Below are 22,412 nucleotides of genomic sequence, written 5' to 3'. Positions count from 1 at the left end.
CGCCCCCCCCCACCCCCCGCCCGCTCCCGCCGCACCCCCACCGGCCTCATCTCCGCCTCCCGCCGTCCAGTCTCCTCCGCCCGTCGCCACTCCACCACCGGCCACTCCCCCACCCGCCACTCCTCCACCGGCCACTCCGCCACCCGCCACTCCCCCTCCCACCACTCCTCCACCAGCCACTCCTCCGCCAGCCTCTCCACCGCCGGCCACTCCTCCTCCCGCCACTCCTCCTCTCGCCACTCCACCACCCGCCACTCCTCCTCCGGCCACTCCTCCGCCCGCCACTCCTCCGGCTGTTTCGCCGCCTGCTCCTGTCGCCTCCCCACCGGCAGCTGTGCCAGCTCCCGCTCCCAGCAAGAAGAAGGGGAAGGCTCCGGCGCCGTCGCCTGTGGCCCTCGGTCCATCCCTCAGCCCACCCGCTCCGCCGACCGAGGCTCCTGGGCCGAGCTTCGGCGCTACCTCTCCATCTCAGGATCAGGTAATCTGTTTTTTGTTGTATTTTTTAATGAACACGTTATTTTACACGAGCCGAACAGATCAATGCAAGTAATACCATTTTGGGTTTATACGAACTTTAGTTTAGTACCAGCTGAAAAAGACAGTTTGAAGACATTTTTTTGTTTTCGTTGTTCATGGGACCAAAACGGCGTAATTTAGTGGGAGTGCAGTAGGTGTGCTATCGTGGGCCTGGGGTTGTCTGTGGTTTCTTTCTTGATCTGCTTACTGTTGTCGTTTTGGTATTTCGAGCCCTTTACTACTAGAGTAACTAAACTGGTTTTGGATCGAATGTGTTCGGGTTCACGTGAGCTTTGAGGGACGTGTGATGGGTGGATCTGATTGGAACTAGCTAGTACGATCTGTTACCTGTACGAGCTTTTTGTACATTTTTAGAGTCCGTACATGTTGTAGCGAATCTGGTAGGGCCAAGTGTTGAATATGATCAAGAGTCTTTTTTATCAGCATCTCCGATCGTACACTCGTTTTCACTGTACACGTAGATTTAAAAAATGGGTTGGTTTATGGTACATTTGGATGTAGACGTGCCAGTGATCAGAACCGAGGCATGGATAGACACAAGTCACACAACGTACTCTACAACTGGGTTTAAGATATAGTAGGCTAGCCAAATAGTCCCGTAGGTGTACGGTCAGATAATAAAGAGAGAAATGTCAAGCATTGACCAACAATATTTAAGAAACTGTAATGGTAGGACTGTTAGGAGTATCAGGATATCGTTTATTTTGCAGATTTAAGTTTTTAATTTGAGTTGATGTGATATTTTTTTAAAGTTTTTTATTGTATCAGAAAAATTTAAATGTGATATTTTTTAAGAACTTTTTACTGTAGAAACTTATGTCTCGTTCATTTCACCGATTCGAGTTTTCAGTTTTAAATTTTTACAGTAAAAAACTCTCAAAAAATGTCACATCTAACTTTTTCTGCTACAGTGAAAAGATCTCAGAAAATGTCACGTCTCAGCTTAAATTGAAAATTCAAATCCGTAAAGTAAACGAGGTATTATAATTAAAAACTTAAATTAGTAAAATGAACGAAGCCTTATTTTAACTCTTGAATTTGTGAGTAGGAGCATTTTGCGTTGCGCAATTAATATAAACACTTACAAATGAGATCATTAAAAAATTAATTGAAAACTTAAAACAACATTTTCTATGGTAGTGTACGTTATTCTTGTAATAGTTCCTTAATATTTAATAATTTGGAGTTTTTTTCTTTAAGAAAATGTTGTTCACCAGAGTACCTTACAACGGTGTACGTACTTAACATTAGATCCGGTCAAAATCAATCAAAATGGAAAAATTATAAAAAAATAATATAAAATTTAATACATGTTTAATGATTAAAAACAAATTCCTATGACCATATTATAGATTACTTTTTCTTTTTAAAAAGAATTTTATTAAGTTTCGTTTTAGTCATTTACTTTTTTTTTAGTTCCAATTACGATGTGATCTGATTAAGAGAGTGTATAAACAAAGAATGAAGTCTGTTGCATAATAATATTATATAAATTATACATTAAGGTGAAACATAACATTTATTTTATATTTTTTATATATATCAAAACTTTTATCTCTTTCACATTAATATTAAACTTTTTTAAAGTTGTTGTTGCATAAATTAAGTGCAATGATACGATACTCTTGAGGATCGGTCATTCTAAAGAGTCATTGAAGACATTTTTCTTTTACCCGTGTCATATAATTTCCCCGTTAGTTATCACTATTTTTTTCCATGAGCATTATGCACTAAGCTAGTTTTACAATAATTCTGGGCCCCAAGTGTATAAATATGCAAAGATCTCAGAAAATGTCACGTCTCAGCTTAAATTGAAAATTCAAATCCGTAAAGTAAACGAGGTATTATAATTAAAAACTTAAATTGGTAAAATGAACGAAGCCTTATTTTAACTCTTGAATTTGTGAGTAGCAGCATTTTGCGTTGCGCAATTAATATAAACACTTACAAATGAGATCATTAAAAAATTAATTGAAAACTTAAAATAACATTTTCTATGGTGGTGTAAGTTATTCTTGTAATAGTTCCTTAATATTTAATAATTTGGAGTTTTTTTCTTTAAGATAATGTTTTTCACCAGAGTACCTTACAACGGTGTACGTACTTAACATTAGATCCGGTCAAAATCAATTAAAATGGAAAAATTATAAAAAAATAATATAAAATTTAATACAGATTTAACGATTAAAAACAAATTCCTATGACCATATTATAGATTACTTTTTCTTTTTAAAAAGAATTTTATTAAGTTTCGTTTTAGTCATTTACTTTTTTTTTAGTTCCAATTACGATGTGATCTGATTAAGGGAGTATATAAACAAAGAATGAAGTCTGTTGCATAATAATATTATATAAATTATATATTAAGGTGAAACATAACATTTATTTAATATGATTTACATATATCAAAACTTTTATCTCTTTCACATTAATATTAAACTTTTTTAAAGAAGTTGTTGCATAAATTAAGTGCAATGATACGATACTCTTGAGGATCGGTCATTCTAAAGAGTCATTGAAGACATTTTTCTTTTACCCGTGTCATAATTTCCCTGTTAGTTATCACTATGTTTTTCCATGAGCATTATGCACTAAGCTAGTTTGACAATAATTCTGGGCCCCAAGTGTTTAAATATGCACAAGATAATGAGGCAGAAATACAATTTTAGGCCCCAGAACTTTTTCTAAATATACAGAAACGTTCTAAACATCACTATATGTACATTTTCATTCCATTTGTGGGGGGTGTGAACTGTAATAAAAGTTTTTAAGGAGTATGTTTTCATGGAAAATCTCTTTTCAGAGTGGAGCAGAGAAGGTGTTGTCCATGGGGAAGATGATTGGGAGCTTGTGCCTTGGATATGCTCTCCTCTTTTTGATGCTGTAGATTGGGAGATCTCTCTCTTTGCCTTTTTCTTTCCTCTTTCGTACTTGCTGTTTGTTATTTTATTTTTGTCCTCATTATATATATATTATTATTATTATTATTGGTTGCCAGTTTTAGCCCATGTCTGTATATGGGACTTCCAGTTCACTACCCATTCGGTTGCATTCTTTGGAGGTTTTTGAGGGGAGCTTTTGTATTTGTGACTATCGGAGGGGGAGTTGTTTTGTATTGAGATATTCATAGTTCTTTCTCTCATTATTTTTTCGTCTCTTATTGTGTTTCCTTTTTCTGTTGCTTCGCTTTTTCTTTTTATTCTTTAGCTTTGTTGTGGAATCCGTAAAATCTCAAGTTCTGTGTGCCAAAACAAACAGTTTTAAGCTTCAACCTTTACCCCAAAAAAAAAAAAAAAAAGCAGCTGCTATGACCATTTGTGCATGTTGAAATACGTAAAAGAGAAACTAGAGCTCCGGCAAGCATCAAGCCCTTCAGTTTGGGTAGAAGATTTATGTCATTCCGGGGCATGGAGTGATTTCTGTGGATTACTAAATACGAATACCATGCATCAATGATTGTGGAAACTCATGCATATGCGGTAATTATTGGAATCATATTATTAAGAAAGTGGTAAAAAAAAATAATATGATTTTGAGGAAATATACATTTCTTTGCATACATGAATCTTCTCCAAAATTCTCGTAAATATCATTTTACTATAGTTGTGTTTGATTGTGTATGAAAACAATAACTTTGAGTATTAAAGACTGTCATTTTATAATTATTTTGAGACTAATTAGATCTTATTATATTAGATAATGATCATCCCTTTTCTATTAACAGAAATTATAATCTTGACAACCTTTTTTTCTTCAAATATTTTCAAAAAAATGTAAAATTATAAAATAAGAATACCTTCATTGAATTTAAACCCGAAGGAAAATTTAAGCTTAAACCAAATATGAGGGTTAGATCTTGCTTGCATAACGGAGGAGAGTGTTTATTACGGCCGTTTGGTCATGGGTTCAAAGCAGGATTTAAGTTAATAATTTTATTACGACTTTTAAAATTTAAATTTTTTATTAAAAAAAAACATTATAACAGAATTAAAACTAAGGATTGAACCCATGAAGAACGCATGACACAAACTCATCCTTAGTGTTTTATTGTTTTTCCATTAATTGAATAACCATGTTTGTGTGAGTTTCGAATTGTCCCAAAATTTTCGAGTGAGAAAAAGAGTAACAAATGCACCAAATGTGAGAATCTGCATTATTCACATACCTCGTATCGTTGCATATCAAACGCCTAATAAGTATATATTTGGTATTCGAAATATGGTTGCATGAAAATCTTTGTAAGAACTTTTCTCATAGAATAAACTAATCCAAAGCATGGACATGTGACATTTTTCTCAAGTGTTTGTTCACCCCCGAGTTCGCTATTTGATGGGGCAGAAAAAGGCATAGTTATGCTGGATATTGTCCTATGAAACATAACAAAACATGGGCCCTAAACAAGGCTTCATTGACATGTTTGTCCCGTTTCATGGGTCAGTAGTGTTCTCAATGGGCCTATGCAAGAGAAATGGGCTTATTTATGTTTGTCGTTAGGAAGGATTGAGCGATTAGTTGAGGAATTCACACCCAACCAAAGAACTGAAGTATACGCTTTAACATTGAAATTGTAACGTTCTGAGATGATAACAATGCATAATTAGGAAAGAGGTAAAAAAAAAATGCATGTCAAGAAGGAATGAATGCAAATAAGTATCTTTCATCACCCAAAAAAAAAAAAAAAGTGCAACCAACACATTAAAAAGGGAATAATTGCACTTGTGAAAAGGCCAAATAGACATAAATTTTTATTAACTTTTTTTTCGTTTATTTCACTAATTTGAGTTTTCAATTTCAATTTTATTATTGTTAAAAGCTCTCACACAAAGTTATTTCTAATTTTTTTACTATAGTTAAATGTTCTCACATAAAGTCACATTTCTACTCTAATTAAAAACTTAAATCAGCGAAACACACACTTTTTTTCTTCCTTTCTTTTTGTCTCCCCGTCTCCTTAATGTGTGTTAAAAACAAGATATTCTGACGAAACTTCTAGTGTGAAACTCTTATTTATTTGACTCTTTTTATTTTCCGAGAGCTTTGGATGGTGTTAATATTAGTTGTTTTATTCCAACACATCTCCTTTATATGAGTCCAACAAGTGAATATTAGTTATAAGAATATATTAGATTCGGCAGTCGCAAACGAAATTACAATTTTAGAGTGTAATTGCAAAATTTCTACTTATGATTTCACGTTTTACTATTATATTATCTTACCATCCCGCCTCTAAATTTAAGCTATTAGTAGGTAGTTGGCTTAATTATTTAAGAGAAAACCAAAAAAGTCATTATTAAAATAACACTATTTTATTTATGTCATTGTTATAAATTTATATTATACTACTAATAATCTGTGAGTTATCTTTTCATATGTTATTTTTCGTAATTTACAGGTTATTTTTCATAATTTATTTGTTATTTTTTCATAATCTGCAGATTATTTTTCGTAATAACATTAAAAATTTGTGTCGTGGCATTAATAAAAAAAAAAAAAAAAACAATAGCAAAACTTGAAATCTTCTCTATTTATTTCTTGGCTTTTTTATTACCATTGGTGATGCGCCATTGGTTAGCAAAACAAACACAAGGAAAAGACAAATTAAATTATCTCGTTCCTATCAAGTATCAATAAGGTTCCGAGGGAAAAGTTTTCCCTAACTTTGCTGCTGATTAATTTTGCTCGTAGGTGAAAAAACATGTGTTGCAAGAGCAGAATAATTTATCATTTACAGTCACATATTATTCATTAATACATAATAGCTATAATAATTAATAATAATGGTGACAAGAAAGAGTGTGGGAACACTTGTACAGCATATTCAATATGCATCTATTGGTATAGGGCCGTGCGGTAGAGTCATAAATATGATCAATCCTTTTCCATGAGAAGTGGAAGCTTCCCTTTGCCGACACTCTCTTGGATCATTATATTTGTTTTCTAACTTATAATTTCTTAGTCTTATCATATATACAATTTTTTTGAAATGCTCAACTTGTCAACCAAATTAAGGACATACCCTAAAATACTGCCATAGCATTAAGTATTATACTAAGCCCGTTATAAATGTTGAGAGTAGAAAAGTCAATATATTCTTCTTTATGTACTGTAGGCATATGTTTATTGTATATATCAATTCTCAAGATTCCTTATTTAAGGGCCAAAAAGAAGAAGGAAAAAAAAAAAGCCTCTAAGAGTCAAGATTCCACCGTTAGGGAAAAAATGGTGAAGCTTTAGGCCCCGTTCATTTTGCTGATTCGAGTTTAGAATTTGAGTTTTTCTACAGTAAAAAGCTCTCACAAACAATCACATCTAACTTTTTTGCTACAGTAAAAAGCTCTCACATAAAGTCACATCTCAACTCGAATTAAAAACTCGAATCAGCGAACTAAACGGGTCCTTAGTAAGTTAATAATTAGACAATACCACTACTTTTTTTTTTCTCTTTTCTTTAATTCCTTTCATAATAACTTGATTAGTTTTCCCCATATTATAAAGGGCTTCATAATAAAATAGGGAAACCAATTTTTTTTTTTCCAAAAAAAAGAAAGAAAAATAGCGGAAAGTGGCGGTCCGTTTATTCATAAACTTGGCTTATGTTAACTTATTGTGGGCCGTCTTCAGTTGACTTTAATTCGATTATAATCTATACTTATTAAAGTATGGTGGCTACTATTATTAATTAAAATGTTACTTTTACTCTTATTATTTGTCTTTATTGACTTTAATTGGCTTAAGGCATTGGCTTAAAAAAATTGTGTAGCAAAGTCTGAGAAGAGGAATTGGCCATTGATGTCGTTCCCCACCATGTGTTACTCGTGGAATATTTCTTTAATAATCGTTCTTGCTCTTTTTTTTCTGAAAAAAAAAAAAAAGTTTGCTTTTGAATGTTGAGAAGGATTAGGTAAGCAATTGACCATTTGAATTCAGAACTTAGCTCCTTGTCGTTACCATGTCCATGCATAGTGTTAGAGAAGAAAAGTTCTTCTACAAATGTCAAGTACAGTGAAATATAATATTCAATTCCACGTAAGCAAATTGGGGGAAAATTTTGATTTTCATATTATATTGTAAGAAAAGAAAGTTGTGGAGTAAAGGTAGTCTTGTGTCATTCCTCGTTCACTTTGCGGATTCGAGTTTTCAATTCGAGCTGAGATGTGATATTTTCTGAGAGTTTTTCACTGTAACAGAAAAAGTTAGATGTGACATTCACATGCACTCTAACACTATTTAAGAGCTTTTAGTTAACTTTAATGATCATCAATTGGCAATTATCCTTGACTTGACAAAATAATCCAGTCAATAATTTGGCATAAAACAAATTAAAAACAAGATCTAGTGAGTACTTTTTATTGCATTTGCAAGAAATATCATTGCTCATACGAGAAGGGCTCGTTTCATTTTCTTCAACAACAATGTTTAATTACTCCAATCAAATTTTCAAAACAAATAGTCCCTCGGCTTGTTTTCACATCTCTTATAATTGTAACCGAATAATGCTAGAAACAATAAATATAATTCTAATTTTTAATATTGATTCATGAGTTGTTAATTTTTTTATGCTAGAAACACCAACGATGCACATCTAAATAGCCAGACAAAACATTTTTATATTAAGACTGTTGCAGAAAATACAGAAATATATTTTTATCGTTGCACCAACTCATTAATAGTAGCTATCCACTAGTTTGATTGTTTTCTCGATGTTCTTACTTTACATGCGATAGATATACTAGATTTCAAACTATATTTTCAAATCCTGTCCCAAAAGAATATTATGTAATTGTATTTCTTGAGATCAACAGGTCAGCAGCGCGCAACTGGAACTTCATTTATTTTATGTTTCTATTCCAAGTCAATTCTAGTAAGAAAACTTGTCAATTTCTCATCCGAGGAAATAACAAGGAAGATGACATTAAGCTAAAAAATCAGTGATTACAATCCTTAAAAGATTCTATTCCCCACTAAAAAAAACATGGAGGGATACACTAAATCATTAAGATATCAAATTCTATAGTCCTAAGTTTCACCAAACTCAATAGAACCCTACTTCCCAGACAGCTGAATCCCAACTTAAGCTTTTTATATTTTATGTTTTATGCTTAATTTATTTATTATTTTATGTTTTATGCTTAATTAAATTATTTATTTTTATGTTTTACGCTTTGCTGTTGGATCTGTCCGTGTGAATGAATTTATTCCAAGATTTGGACATCTCTATCGATGTTCTATAATCCGAGCCGACACTGAATGCAAATTTTTGTAAGTCATGGTCCCAACATGGATAAAAAATTAAAAATATATACATATTAGATTAGCGTGAGAATCAATGGGAAGAACTTTGAATTTTGATTTAATATCATTTAAGTATATAGGCCCTATGAACTTTTTTCAGTTTTCTAAAATTCTAGCCGTTTAAAGAATTAGGGTTAACAGTTAACTTATATTAAAAATCCCCCTAAAACAAAATATTATAAAATCCCCGTGTTTACAAGTTTGAAAAGAAAAAAAAAATTGGGCATGTTTAGTTCTTTAAATTAACTCCTAAAATTTCAATTATTCAAACGATCAACCTTTCATTTTTAAATATTACAATTCAATCCTGTGGATTTGAGATAATGTTGCAAAATGGGGTAAATCCCACTAAAAATATTTTTTAAAAAGAGAAACATAACATTAAATTTAAGTTAGAGTGTATAACCCTTGTCTAAACAATAAATGTCTTAATTTTTATCCAAACACCACAACTTAATCCTCTAACAAATTTAATCATTGTTTTTTCAATAATGGTGTTTTTATGTGTTCGCTTGAAATGAAGTTATCATGTGATAGTTTGAAAAAATTTGTAATTTAAGATATGCTAGAGTAACATCATTTTAAGCTTCAATCCAACCTTATTTGGTATTAGTTAGTTATAAGGACGTGGCCTTTTCATGAAACGTGCTTGTTTTAATGTTTCGGTTACTAATCAAGGGATTAAATATCTTTTTGCTATCTAATTTTTGCCCGACCATGTTTTCAGGAGACATTGTGATATCTAGTTCAATTTAAACAATCAAATTGTAATACAATTAACAGACGACTTGTCTTATAAATAATTAAAACTTAGAGAGGATACTATGTATTATAAGTAGCTAGCAACTTTTTCTCTTATTGAATACAATTCTGAAAATGCAACTCTATTATTATGGGACTGAATTAGACGTCTGTCATTTCACGATCATGTTGTCGACTTATTATATTCTACCACGTGATTGGTTTTTTTTTTCTTTTTTTTTTTAAGGAAAAAAAAAATCAACAGAGCAAATCAATCGATGCTTCCAAATTCTTATTGTAACGTTCCGAAATTTAACTTGACGGTAAAATAGATAAAATGACATTAAAGTTAATGATTGACCAAGATATGGGATACTATGTGTTACCCTTTATCAAATAAGTAGTTAGAAGAAAAAGCTATTCACATGCTACTATTTCTTTGCACCATCAGAGGCCACCAACTATTTTCGTTTTCCCGAAAATTAACAATTTGGATCCTCAAGGTAGCTAGCATTTGGGAAAATGAATACTAGAGGACGCCACAACTAACTGAGATTTTTTTTTAAAATTTTTATTTATTTTATAATTTAGCGGAACAACTACCTTAGTTAAAAGGCTTACATCAATTACTTTTTTATTTTTTTTTATTTTTATTTTTTATAATTAAGCAAACATCTTAACTGCGACGTATAATTGTTCAGGATTTTATTGTGATATGAAGGTATTAATGTTATAAAGGAGAGACGAGAAACAATTAAGATTATGATGGCTTAAGTATTGGGTGGCCACCAGAAACATATTTTGGTGGAGACGATTTCTATTTCTATACTACCAGCTACCAAAATATTTGAGCAAATATTTTAGGCTGTTTGGTACGTAACACGAGATAATGACAAAGCATAATTGCCTGTTTCGTCAGTTGATCGCAATCTAAAGATTGAAAACAACATGTCATTTGTCATTCAATTTAAAGGATAATACATGTAATTAATCTTTTTTTAAAGTGTACTTAGTACATAAGTTCTCACAAATTTTTAATTTCATAGAATTGTCTCTAATTAAGTACATTATTGTAGAGATAGATGGCAACTCTTAAAATTTAGATAGAAACACTCTCGTACACATTACATGAATTCATATGAAGGAAGAAACTGATTACGTGCACAAGGGCATTTCATTTCAAATTTTAACATCATTCCTCAATTTAAGAGCACATTGAAACATTATATCAAATTAAGAGGCACTTTATCACAATTAAAAGTTCATTAGGGAAACTTACCAATTCAATCAAAGTTGAGGGCCAAAAGCGCAAAAAAAAAAAAGATCATATTTACATGTTATTTTGTTCACTATTTTATTCCGACATAATTCTTTTTAAAAATGTGTAATATTTGTAGTTTGCAATTTTGTTTAGAGAAAACAGTAGGCATAAGACTGTTTACTTTTGTGACACCGGAATTTAGGCGACAAAAAAAAGTATACCATGTATTTTTAGTTTACCAAAAAAGTATACCATGAAATTTTGATCTTATCAAATACATACTTTTAGATTACGTTGAATACAAAAATCAATACTCTTTTACTGAACACACAATTTTGACCAAAAATACCCTTCTATAGAAAAAAATAAAAATTACTTAAAAAGAATAAAAAAAGAAAAGGAAAAAACTAACTTTTAAAGATTTTTTTTTTTTTTATATTTCTTTGAAGTTTTTTTTTTTTTTCCTTCCATGTATTTAAGGGTATTTTAAAGATTAAAATCGAGTATTGACCAGGTCAAGATATGAATTTATGTATTAAATGTTATATGAAGATATATATTTGGTGAGATAAAAAACTCGAAATTACACTTCCTAAATAAACTTAAAATACATAATAAGAAAAGGTAAATAAACCAAAGAAAACAAGTGCAAAACTACCTTTTTTATAATAATCACATTTCTATTATTGATCTTTTTAATCATAACTGTCCTTTTATTAAAATAGATCAACTTAGAAAAAAGGGTAAATGTTGATTTTACATTGAAATTTAAGAGTCAATCAAAGAATACTAGTGCTTGGTATTACTGCTCTAATGGTACTAGATCAAACTAGAATTTTATCGTACAACTTGACCAAATCCATTCTCTCAAATGGAGTAGAATGAGTAAAGAATCGGTGTGCAATTCTGGTGTCACTCACTCCAGGACCACTTCTGATTTATTCACATCATTCACAACCAAGAATTGCACGACGACCATATTGCTATGCTGACCCATGAATGATGAGTGATGAGATAAAAATTAAAAAAACAAATAGAACACACAACAAGTTAAAATCTTAGATTGTACTGAGGGGCAATATAATATAATATAATATAATATAATATAATATATATATATATATTGCCTTGTCCCGTATGGTTGGTTTCTTTCATTTATTCAGTGCTTGGAACTTCGCATCAACCATAAATATACCAATACCCCCTTATTAATATTGCCACCATCGTGTAAACTGTAAAGGAACCATATCGCAAGTTTCCTCTCTTCCCCAATCCCATGCCAACGAAAAAAACAAAACAGAGAACAGAATAATGATAAAATAAACAAATGATGAAAATAAATAAATGATGAAAAATAAATAAATGATGAAAACTAAATATAGGGTTCTCATCAATTTGGACTTTGACTACTCGGGAACAAAGCAGCTGCGGCCTGTGGGAAACAAAGGAAAAAAGAAGAGCTGAGGTTATCACGTGGGGTGGGGACTTGGAAGTAGGACTTTTTTTTTTTGGTTTTGTTTTGTTTTTTTTTCAATTTCGCCCTTGTGCTTTGCTGTAATCACTAATCATGTTTTTAACGAATAAGAATAATAATCGTCAAAAACGAAGCAAACCCCACTTATAACCTAACCATGTATTAGTTTAATCTTGCGTCGAAACGGTCAAAAAGTGGGCTTAAGGTAGATGCCTTAATAAAGTTTTGAGTGACCCCATCAAGAAGGGTTCTCTATCCCACCTGGGGGGCAGGGTGAGAAAAAGAAAAAATAAAAAGGGGACCCCAAAAAGTCACCCACTGGCCATTGTCACTGAACTTTCAAACACCAGCAATAGATGCTGTAAAGCACCATGGAAAAATATATAGGGATGGATATGCAATAATTTTAGCATTCATTAACACAATTGCAAACTCATAAATGACCCCCCCACTAACTCAGAATAAATGTTGGAATGGTGCTTTTCATTAGAAAGATGAAGAGCTAAAAAAAAAAAGAGTTGGATTCACTGTGAGATTTTGTGCAGAAAACATCTAAAATATTAAACACAAAGGTGTAAATAAAACTGTACAGTTTACAGAGAGACATTCAAGAAAAGAAGCTAAGAGAAAGATGTTGATTCATCATCATCATCATCATCATCATATTCATGAGCATTTAATATGTAATAGACACAATATTTTTCTTGTTTACATATTTTCATCAGAAGCACTGACAAGGCCATGATACAACCAGCGACCCCCATGTCGCCTAATGTGTTGGTTACAATAGTTAAAAAGAAAAGAAAAAAAAAAGTTCATCCTTTTACCCTGTCCTCCTCAGTAGACCTAGAAAACAATCCCCTTTTTTTTTTTTTTGTTGCCCCATTTCCTCAGACCCAGAAGAAAGTTTTACATCAACCAAACAAACCATAAACAAGATTAGCACACCCAAAAACACGGTAAATTAAGAAAACATTTTAGCTTCAAAAAAACTCAAGCTGGCCAGTGGCAGTCTCCTTTTACTGCCATTCCGGAATACAGTCAAGAGAATTAGTGGAAACTATGTAAGGTTAAAGAAAAGGTTGATATTATACCAGAAGAACTCCACCACCTTCCATTGTTCGCGGAAGGAAAACTAGAAACTAAACCTCCATTTGCTCTAATCCCTAACTGGAAAACCGAGCTCCAACTCCGTTGTTGATTCTGCATCGAGAGTATAAGGATTCATCCAGGCTTTGGGTTTAAACCTGTGAACAATTATGCTCTATTTACAGATTAATAGAGGCATAACCAACGTCAAGAAAAATTCTGACTGACCTCCTACTTCACAACTCCTAAAGTGTAAGTTGACTAAAACTTTCTACTAGTATAAACAATTGCCCTATTCCAAGGATCCTACCATCTGTTAAACTTCCATCTTCCAAATCAAGTTATCCATATTACCGTCATGTGCTTTCTCCAGTGCGACGACTTTGGCTCGATGTGATGCTATTGAAACGGCACCCTTTCCTCTTTCATCCTGCGGCAGCTCACAGGTTTCGTCAATCACCCCTGATCTTAAGTCAGCCGGAGGAATGAAGCAGTCCATAGACAGGCCTGGAACATTGAACGCGACTTCTTCAATTGTCCATGCTTCTTCCATCTTTGTTTTGGTATGGCTCATTGCCATCTCACCGAACCTGAAAAGATTTACCACAGAACGCCCCGAGTGGGCAATCATGATCCCTTCAACAGGCCTGTAATCCTCAAGGAACGAATTAATAGTGGTTTCCCAGTAAACTGCATCACCGCCATTGGACTGGATACGAGTCAAATGGGAATCCTCTATGTGCACAAGAAGTCCTGTCTTCTGGCTGAAGTAGCCAAACAAGACGTGCCTTATGATTTCAGCAGGGCCTTCACTTCTCGCCTTCAAAGTTTGGGGATCAGCACAGAGCTTAAGGATGAAGCAATCCTCACCGTTGATCTTCTTCTCTCCTATGCATCTTGCATCGGAAAACATACTAGCTGTTGTTCTTGGATCAAGACCCTGCAATTTTCAACCCACCCAAATCCAATAAGCAAACACTATAAACTATAAAACCAGTCAGAGAAACCTGATTTGAGCACAAGAAAGATAACAACCTGAAGTGCGCGCCGCAAGGGTCTCACGGGTCCTTTGGCAGTGTGGGCACCGAGCCAGGGTGTATGCCTCCAAACAAGTTTACCATTGCATCCTGCATGAACTTTACTACCCCCAACAGCAAGCTCGACATACCACATGTCTGGATTCATCTGCCAGAGCACAAAGCCACCAGACTCGGCACATCGCGAGGCGTTCCTGTTCTTCATCACCTTTGTGGCAGTCTCAAATTCGGAAGCTACCATCCTAAGCTTTCCCATCGCATATGCATTTCGTATCGAGTTCTGCAGCTTCTGCCCACCAGAAGCTGCTGTATATTGCTGCAAGATGTACTGAGCAGATGAAGTTTCCTACAAGAATAACACCCACGATTATTCAGTAATTCTTTTTTTAAGATGATTATTTCTAGTCACAAGAAGACGGAGAAAACACGAAAGTAATCAAATGAAGTGAAATTAAGTCATTGCACAACCATAAATACCAATTTCTTATTCTAACAAGGCAAGCTAGAGTAGTTTTCCTTCTTAGTTAAGTAAAAGTCCTCGTGATCTGTTTGTTTGCTAAGAAAACGTCGGAAAGCAAGTAAAAACTAACACCAAACTTTTCTCAGCATTTAAAACCTCAGAATAAATATTAAACCTAGTTGGACTTGGACCCATATGGCCTTTTGAGCTCAACTCACACCAAGAAAACCCCTGATTAAAAAATCCTGTCCTTCTGTGTTTTCTTACCAACCAAACTACAGCGTGATTTTACCATTAAAAAAAAAAAAAGAAAGGCCCTGGGTACTAATTCATTATTCATCCCAACAAAAATGAAGATGTAAGTGCATAATCTCAGAAAGAACAACCGAACACTGAAAATCCAAAAAAAAAAAAAAACGTAGCCAAAATATCCCATGACTCTCTTCAAATTTACGCAAACATAAAAAGGAAATGCATATCGATACTTCAACAAACTTTACTCCATAACAAAATCTTGAATTATAACTATTCACTTTTCCCTCCCGGTCAACAGTCATAGTAGCCAAAAAAACAAAAAACAAAACAAAACAAGTCCACAGAGAAGTAAAGAAGACATAGAGAGAGAGAGAGAGAGAGAGAGAGAGAGAGAGAGAGTCTCACAATAGGAGTGTCCTTGATGCTAAGATGAGGCAAAGGGTCATTGGAGCTAACATGGACAGGAGCGAGAGAAGCTCCCATGACCCCCAACAACAGCCTAAGATCAGACCTCCTATACGCCATGGACGGAGCCCTAGAGAGCTGTCCTCTCATCCACTGCCCCAGCCCTGACCCGACCCGCTTCGAATCACCGACGTCTCCGCCGTCCGGATCCGGGCCCTCCATGAGCGGCGCCAGCGCTTCCCCCAGCGGCCTGAGGCTGCCGGATCTCGCGATCAGTGCCTCCGGCGGCGCCGCGAGGCTGTGGCCGCTCTTCTTCCGCCGGAGAAGCCCCGAGATGGGCGACGCCGACCTCCCCCTCGCCCTCGCCGGGCTGCTCCCTCTAGACCGCGACGGCGAGAGGCCGCGCACCACCTCGTCTTTCAGAGCAGAGAAGAAGCCTTGTTTCTTCTCCATTAGAATTAAATGACAAAGAAGTGTAACACCAAAATGAAACTGAAAATGGAGATTGTTGTGTCTTTTTCGTTTTGTTTTGGTGAGTGTGAGGGCTAAATAGCGTTGTGGAGTGGTGGGAGGCGAGGGGAGTGTGAAGTGTGTGAGTTCTTCATGGAGGGAGAGAGAGAGAGAGAGAGAGAGAGAGTGGTTTGGGAGAGGAAACGGTTTTTGAAGAGAGAGTGAGTTTGGTGTGGTGGTGGTGGTGGTGGTAACTGACTGAAGAGGAATGGGGGCAGGAGAGGGAAAGTGTAAAAGTGTGTGTGTGATTCTAGAGAGAGAAACAGTATAATAGGGCATTAAAAAAAAAGGGGAGGAGAGAGAGGAAGGGGGTGTAAAGTGATTTTACTATATTGGGGTTGGATTGGAGAGAGGGAGTTGATGATGGAGACTGATTTTGTTTGGGTCAATGTGGAAGGGGGCTTTTACCAATTCGCAATTATCACACTATTGCAGTTCTTTTTTCTCTCTTTTTCTTTTCTTAAAAAAAAAGGGCTTTAAGTGGTATGTAAAAATTAAAATTAAGATATCACAAATAGGATAAAAAAATGGTTTTGATGAAGAACAAAATCAGATCAATTACCAATTTTCACCAACATGTTTGGATGACAGTTCATGTATTGAGTTTGTCTTCTTTTCCCTTTTGGGGGGCTTGAGTTAATTGTATTGAAATAAAATAATGTTTGTGCGTTTTTTTACTCAAAAGAAGATAATAAAAGGTTTAGGACCCGTTTAGTTTGTTGATTTGAGTTTTTAATTTGAGTTGAGATGTGACTTTATATGAGAACTTTTATTGTAGTAAAAAAGTTAGATGTGATTGTTTCTGAGAGCTTTTTACTGTAGTAAAACTTAAATTTTAAACTCAAATCGGTAAAATAAATGAGATTTTAGATTGTGAAAAAAAGAGCGCATTTTGTTTGTTTTAGGAGAAATAGGAGGTTGATTGCATGCTTAATTTAGTGGTAATTCAATTTTAGGCATGTTTAATTCGTTAATTCGAGTTTTTAATTCGAGTTGAGATGTGACTTTATGTGAGAGCTTTTTACTATAGCAAAAATATTAGATGTGATTGCTTCTAAAAGCTTTTTTATTATAATAAAACTCAAATCAGTAAAGTGAACGAAATCTTAGGGGTTGTTCTTTTGCAACAAAATTCAGAAAAAATTTGAACTCGAGTTACAACTTTATTCAAGTTCATGTTCTTTTGTAAAATTTGAGTTTAAACTCGAGTTTGGGGCTAAACTCGAGTTCAAGTTTCTCCTTCAACTCGAACTCAAGTTAATGAACAATATTTTTTTATTTTTAAAAATGTCATAACTTTTTCATTTTAATTCTGATTGAAATAATTTTTTTCTATGCATTCACAACCTATATACCCTATTAAAATTTTTTATCACCATTGAGTTTTTGTTAAAATACTATCTAAATACAAATTTAAGTTTTGATCTACCTAAACACAAACTCAAAAAGATTCTCAATTCAAATCATAACTCAAATGTACACATCAAAACACAAACTCAAGTTACAATTTCAACTCAAGTTATAACTCAAACTCAACTTAAGATCATTACTCAAGTCACCCTAACTTAAAAATACAAAAGAATAACTCCTTTGTTTTTGAGCCTACGGCTTCCGCCCTTTAAGTTTGTGTTATTTATAGATTTATGTTATATTTGGTTGATTTTGAGCCGTTTATTTATGTGATATAAATATGAAATTTTAATAACAATAACGTAAATTTATACATGAATTTTTTAAAATTTTACATTTACAACATTTCTTAAAATTTCTCAGAAAAATTAAGCCTTTTGCACTATTGCATGATGAACTTGTTGCTCATTGGCAATGTGGCTCCTCATTTTTCAACCAAAAAAATATATACACATGCTGTCTCAATTTTTTTTGGCAATTATTCCTTTGAACCAAGGAATATGACGTAAAACACACCCCGCATAACTGTGTTAACCGCTATACTTTTTACCAGAAATTTTATGTACATAGAGTGTTAATTCACTGCATGAGTGGTCATATTTATCTTAATTCAAAATATTGTATCACGAAAAATTAATTAAAAGCTTTAATCTCAACATATTTTGATTAAAAAAAATCCAAAATGGTCACTCGTCTAATTAATTAACAATCTATGTGCATGACACGTGTCAATTTTTATTAAATAATTAACATCAGTACCAATTGCAATGTTTTTACATATATAACTAAATTCGATGGGCTGATAACCAATTAAAACGCTCGAATGGCACCTTGCAAATGAGTGACAAATTTAAGGGGTGGTGATGCAAATATTTTAAAAAGTACATTCTATGAATAGTGTGTAATTCCGAATTTTTGATCGCCATTAATTCTCCTTAAATTTGCATATTTATTTTGTTCTTATTAGCAATGGAGCTACACCTACATGTACATAAATGGGGACACTTGCTCCTAGCCTCCTACTCAGGTTTCACGATTTTTAATTCTTACGCACAACTTTTTTCTATATTTTTTCTGTAAAAAAAGTTTCAATTGTTCCTCGCCTAATAATAAAAATTTATGTCCTCATTCCTCGTTTAATACAAAATTAATTTTCTTTTATATTCTTCATATCACGTCCATACTGCCAAAAAATTTCTAACTTGGATATTACATATCTTATATGATCTAACAATACATACATGGGTGCTACTATATATTTTCGAACTTTACTAGAAAAATTCTCATTATTGAATATGTTAAAGAGTTAAATGTGACTGTTTTTTTAGAGTTTTTTACTGTTGTAAAACATAAATTTTAAACTCGAATCGGTGAAATAAACAGAGCCTTATATTTTCCTTTTGTTTTCAAATAGTTTCTCATTTTTTATGATGTATAATATAATCCGTTTCTTATGTAGAACTTATATCATGTATGATTGTACCATGTATGTTTTTCTAGTTGGTATATGATGAGTGTGAATTTGTCATATTTGTGTGATAATTCGAGTTGAAATGTGATGTTGTCTGAGAGTTTTTTATTGTAGTAAAAAAATTATATGTGACTATTTTTATGAGTTTTTTACTGTATCAAAACTCAAATTTTAAACTCAAATCAGCGAAAAGAACGGGTTCGCTGGCTGTGCTTTCTGCTCTCTCTGTTACCGTGTTCTCTGATGTACGTTAAACAGGCTACTCGCTTGCTTTGGAGTTAACAATTAAATATTCATGTGAGGGTATTTTGGTAATATACGCATTGTGGCCCCAATTCCAACTGTTGGAAGACTTCTGTGACTGAGAGCGTGCACGTGTTAAACGCATAGGGAGAGTACCAGATTTTGTGTAGTCGAACTTTATAGGCCGATGAAATGTCAAAAGACATTATTTTGCTTTTTCCTTTTTCTTTCCCTCTAGAGGTCTTCTTCTTTTACCTTTTTCTTTCTGTTTTCTTGAAGAAAAGGAATTTAATTGTTTTGTGCTAATTATAATTGTAAATTTTTTAATTTATCTTTCTATTTTTAAAAACTATAAAGTATTCTTTCAATTAAAAAATTTGTTTCAATTTCAACCCACACACTCTACGCATGAAAAAAAAATTAGAGCAACAAGAAAAAAAATCCAAAATAATATTCAGATATTTAAGAAACAAAAAAGTAAAATATAAAATTTTCAAAAAAATACTTGAATCTTATAGCTTTAAATTAAAATATTTTTCAAAAATTTTTCTCAAGAAAAAAAAATTTAAAAAATTCAATTCAATTTAAATAAGGGTATCTTTATCTTTTCCTTTTTTTTTTTTCATTCACAAAGTGCAGGAGACATGGCATGTAAATAAATTCAAATGATACCTTTTAATATCTCAAAAATAATAATAATTAGCGAAAAAATCAATACGAGAAGGTATATGTATAATGTATATAAGTATCGCTCATTGTTTTCAATTCCACATAGTTACATACATGATACATGCATTAATCGTACGTGATATTGACATTGACATCATCAAGACCTAACTAACTTGAATTATATCGTTAGGTCCAAATTTTGTTAAAAAAAGGTTAACCAACTTGAATTATATTGATAGGTCCAATTCTGTTAGCAAATGTTAGGTCTCCAATCGATGCACGTCAACTACAAGTGAAAAGACGTTTATATGTGTCACGTTCTTGCAAATTATTTTATGCATGATCTCGATTTCGTTAAGACTAGCATTCTCTCAACTAAAGGTCAGTGAATTATAACAAAAAATTTGATACAATCATTTCTCTTTTTTCTTTAATGAGAAATTTTGTTTAAACTAAATCATAACCCGTCTTGACATACAGTCTACAACTGCAAAAAAGCGCGAGCAATGTTGTATAATTTTAATTGATCAGTCAAAAAGATTGAAGACTTTGATACAATCAGGGAGATTTTGAAATTGAAGACTCATATTGATATCTAAGGAGAATTTTAGGATAGCATATTATTCAATTAATATGTTATAATTTTAAAGTTTCGGACCTCATTAAAATTATATAAAAGCAAACAAAAACTAAATAAACGGAATTCAAAAAAATTTTGACGCTAAAAAGTAACGCATCATTAGCAAAAGAGGTATCTATATTTTGTTGAACTACGAAAATTCTCGTGTACTCAGTGCACCATTCTAAAATTTACTTAGCATATTGTGTATTTCTCTCTTTCTCCCTCTCTAACCAGAGGGTTAAACTTGGTTTTTTTTCCCCCCCTTAGGGACAATGTGATAGAGTCAACTGACATTATTCAACGTCTACCCAAAAAAAAAAAAAAAAGACATTATTCAACATCATGCTTTGCATTTACATATTATAATTGTAGGGCAATGTATTATTGGTTGAAGAATCAATAAAATTTAGTAAGTAGTAATTGTAATATTTTTTTTTCTAGGAAAATATAATATTTTAGAGAACAAAATAAAACAAGATTAGGGAGGGACAAGCTGGGTCCTATATGAGGTATTCTTTTTACAGTAAAAAACTCTCATATAAAATCACATCTCAACTCGAATTCTAAACTCGAATTAGCGAAATGAACGGGGCCTTATTTCCTCCTCCAACGTAGAATTCTGCTGACCACCTAATTTGGACTTGTTTTGACCATTTGCTCACTCCCAGATTTTTATTTCGAGCAGCCTGAATTTTCTACTAGTGACAGTTCATTTTCACCAACTTGGTACGTGGACTTTTTTCTGAAGTTCACACGTGCGGCACAAATCGAGAGCTCTTTTATGTGCAATTACTTATATTGAATTCGAGCACAAAACATTGAATTCTACCAATATATATATATTGTGAATTAATTAACTATGCTTCAACAGTTAACACATACAAGAAAAAGACACCCTATCACGTTATTTTTTGTATACAAGAAAAAGATACCCTATCACGTTATAATGTGGATATTACTTTCGTCTATTATAGGTTTCTTAAACCAAAAAAAAAAAAAAAAAAGGAAGAGGAAGAAAAATTTAAGTACTGGGAACAATTTTTTTTTTTCTTGGATATCCAGTAAAGTTTTCTCTTTATTAAATGCTTAAATTGAAGTTTTTTCTTAGGAGTTTTTGCAATATAATATCTCTACTATTTGCATATTTACAAATATTAAATCTAGTAAAAATACATTTAAATGAAAAAAATATAGTCTAAAATCCTCTACAAATTTAATGGTTCAAAATAAAATCTTACGTATTATTTAATTTTTTTAAGAACAATGTTATAGGAAACATGACAGTGTTTAGTATCACTTATTAATAGAAGATGGAACCCGCAATATGAAACCCATAAATAAGACACTCATTTTTTCAGTGATAGTGCTTAACACCGGTGGTGTCATTAAATATTTTTCTTTTTTAATATTTTAAGAATTCATTTTTTTTTTTTCATTTCACAACACTACAGCTCTTTTAAGGTGAAAAGGGATCTTCCATATTGATAGATTCAGCATTAAGTATCTGTCAAATCCATTTTTTTCTTGGTGATATTTGTGTCAAATCCACCCTCTTCTATGTGAAAAGAGGCCAAGACATTCCCCTATCCCGGCTTCGTATTGCTAAATAAATTGCATTGACTAATTGATTAGCAACAAAAATTGCATTGACTAATTAATGAACCTTTTATTAAAAAAAAATATTTAGGGTAGAGATAGCTATTTTATTCAACCAATAAAGACCGTTATTTTTAATCGTTAAATTAGTTTTTTATACAGTTAAATTAGTACATGTTCATATTAAAATCTTAAAACACGAAATATAAAATTGCTCATATTATAAAATAAACTATTATAAAATTAATTTAATAGTTAAAAAATACAGAATTTACGGTGGAGCAAAATAACCTTTCACACTGTTAATGCACCCTTAAAAAAGATTTAATTAAAGGACCCA

At 32.8% G+C, this 22,412-nt stretch overlaps 2 protein-coding genes across 2 annotated transcripts in view; one reads left to right on the top strand and one right to left on the bottom strand.

The window, feature by feature from the left end:
- LOC21411531 (classical arabinogalactan protein 9) overlaps positions 1 to 3,695 on the top strand; it is a 4,196-nt gene extending 501 nt beyond the window's left edge. Inside the window, exons 2-3 of the mRNA XM_024167386.1 lie at positions 36 to 478; positions 3,341 to 3,695. Of these exons, the coding sequence (XP_024023154.1) occupies positions 36 to 478; positions 3,341 to 3,424 (527 nt within the window). The 3' untranslated portion in view covers positions 3,425 to 3,695. The remainder of the gene's footprint in view (positions 1 to 35; positions 479 to 3,340) is intronic.
- Positions 3,696 to 12,921: 9,226 nt separating this feature from the next.
- LOC21394756 lies at positions 12,922 to 16,345 on the bottom strand. The gene is made up of 3 exons (XM_010100767.2): positions 15,552 to 16,345; positions 14,430 to 14,777; positions 12,922 to 14,334 (listed from the first exon to the last, which is right to left on the bottom strand). Exons 1-3 carry the CDS (start codon positions 16,338 to 16,340, stop codon positions 13,711 to 13,713), a joined length of 1,761 nt encoding a protein of 586 aa, XP_010099069.2. The 5' UTR covers positions 16,341 to 16,345; the 3' UTR covers positions 12,922 to 13,710.
- Between the last annotated feature and the right edge of the window lie 6,067 nt (positions 16,346 to 22,412).

Source organism: Morus notabilis, unplaced genomic scaffold (assembly GCF_000414095.1).
Source record: "Morus notabilis unplaced genomic scaffold, ASM41409v2 Scaffold28, whole genome shotgun sequence".
Lineage (NCBI taxonomy): Eukaryota > Viridiplantae > Streptophyta > Magnoliopsida > Rosales > Moraceae > Morus > Morus notabilis.
This window is presented reverse-complemented; position numbering and strand designations above follow the sequence as displayed.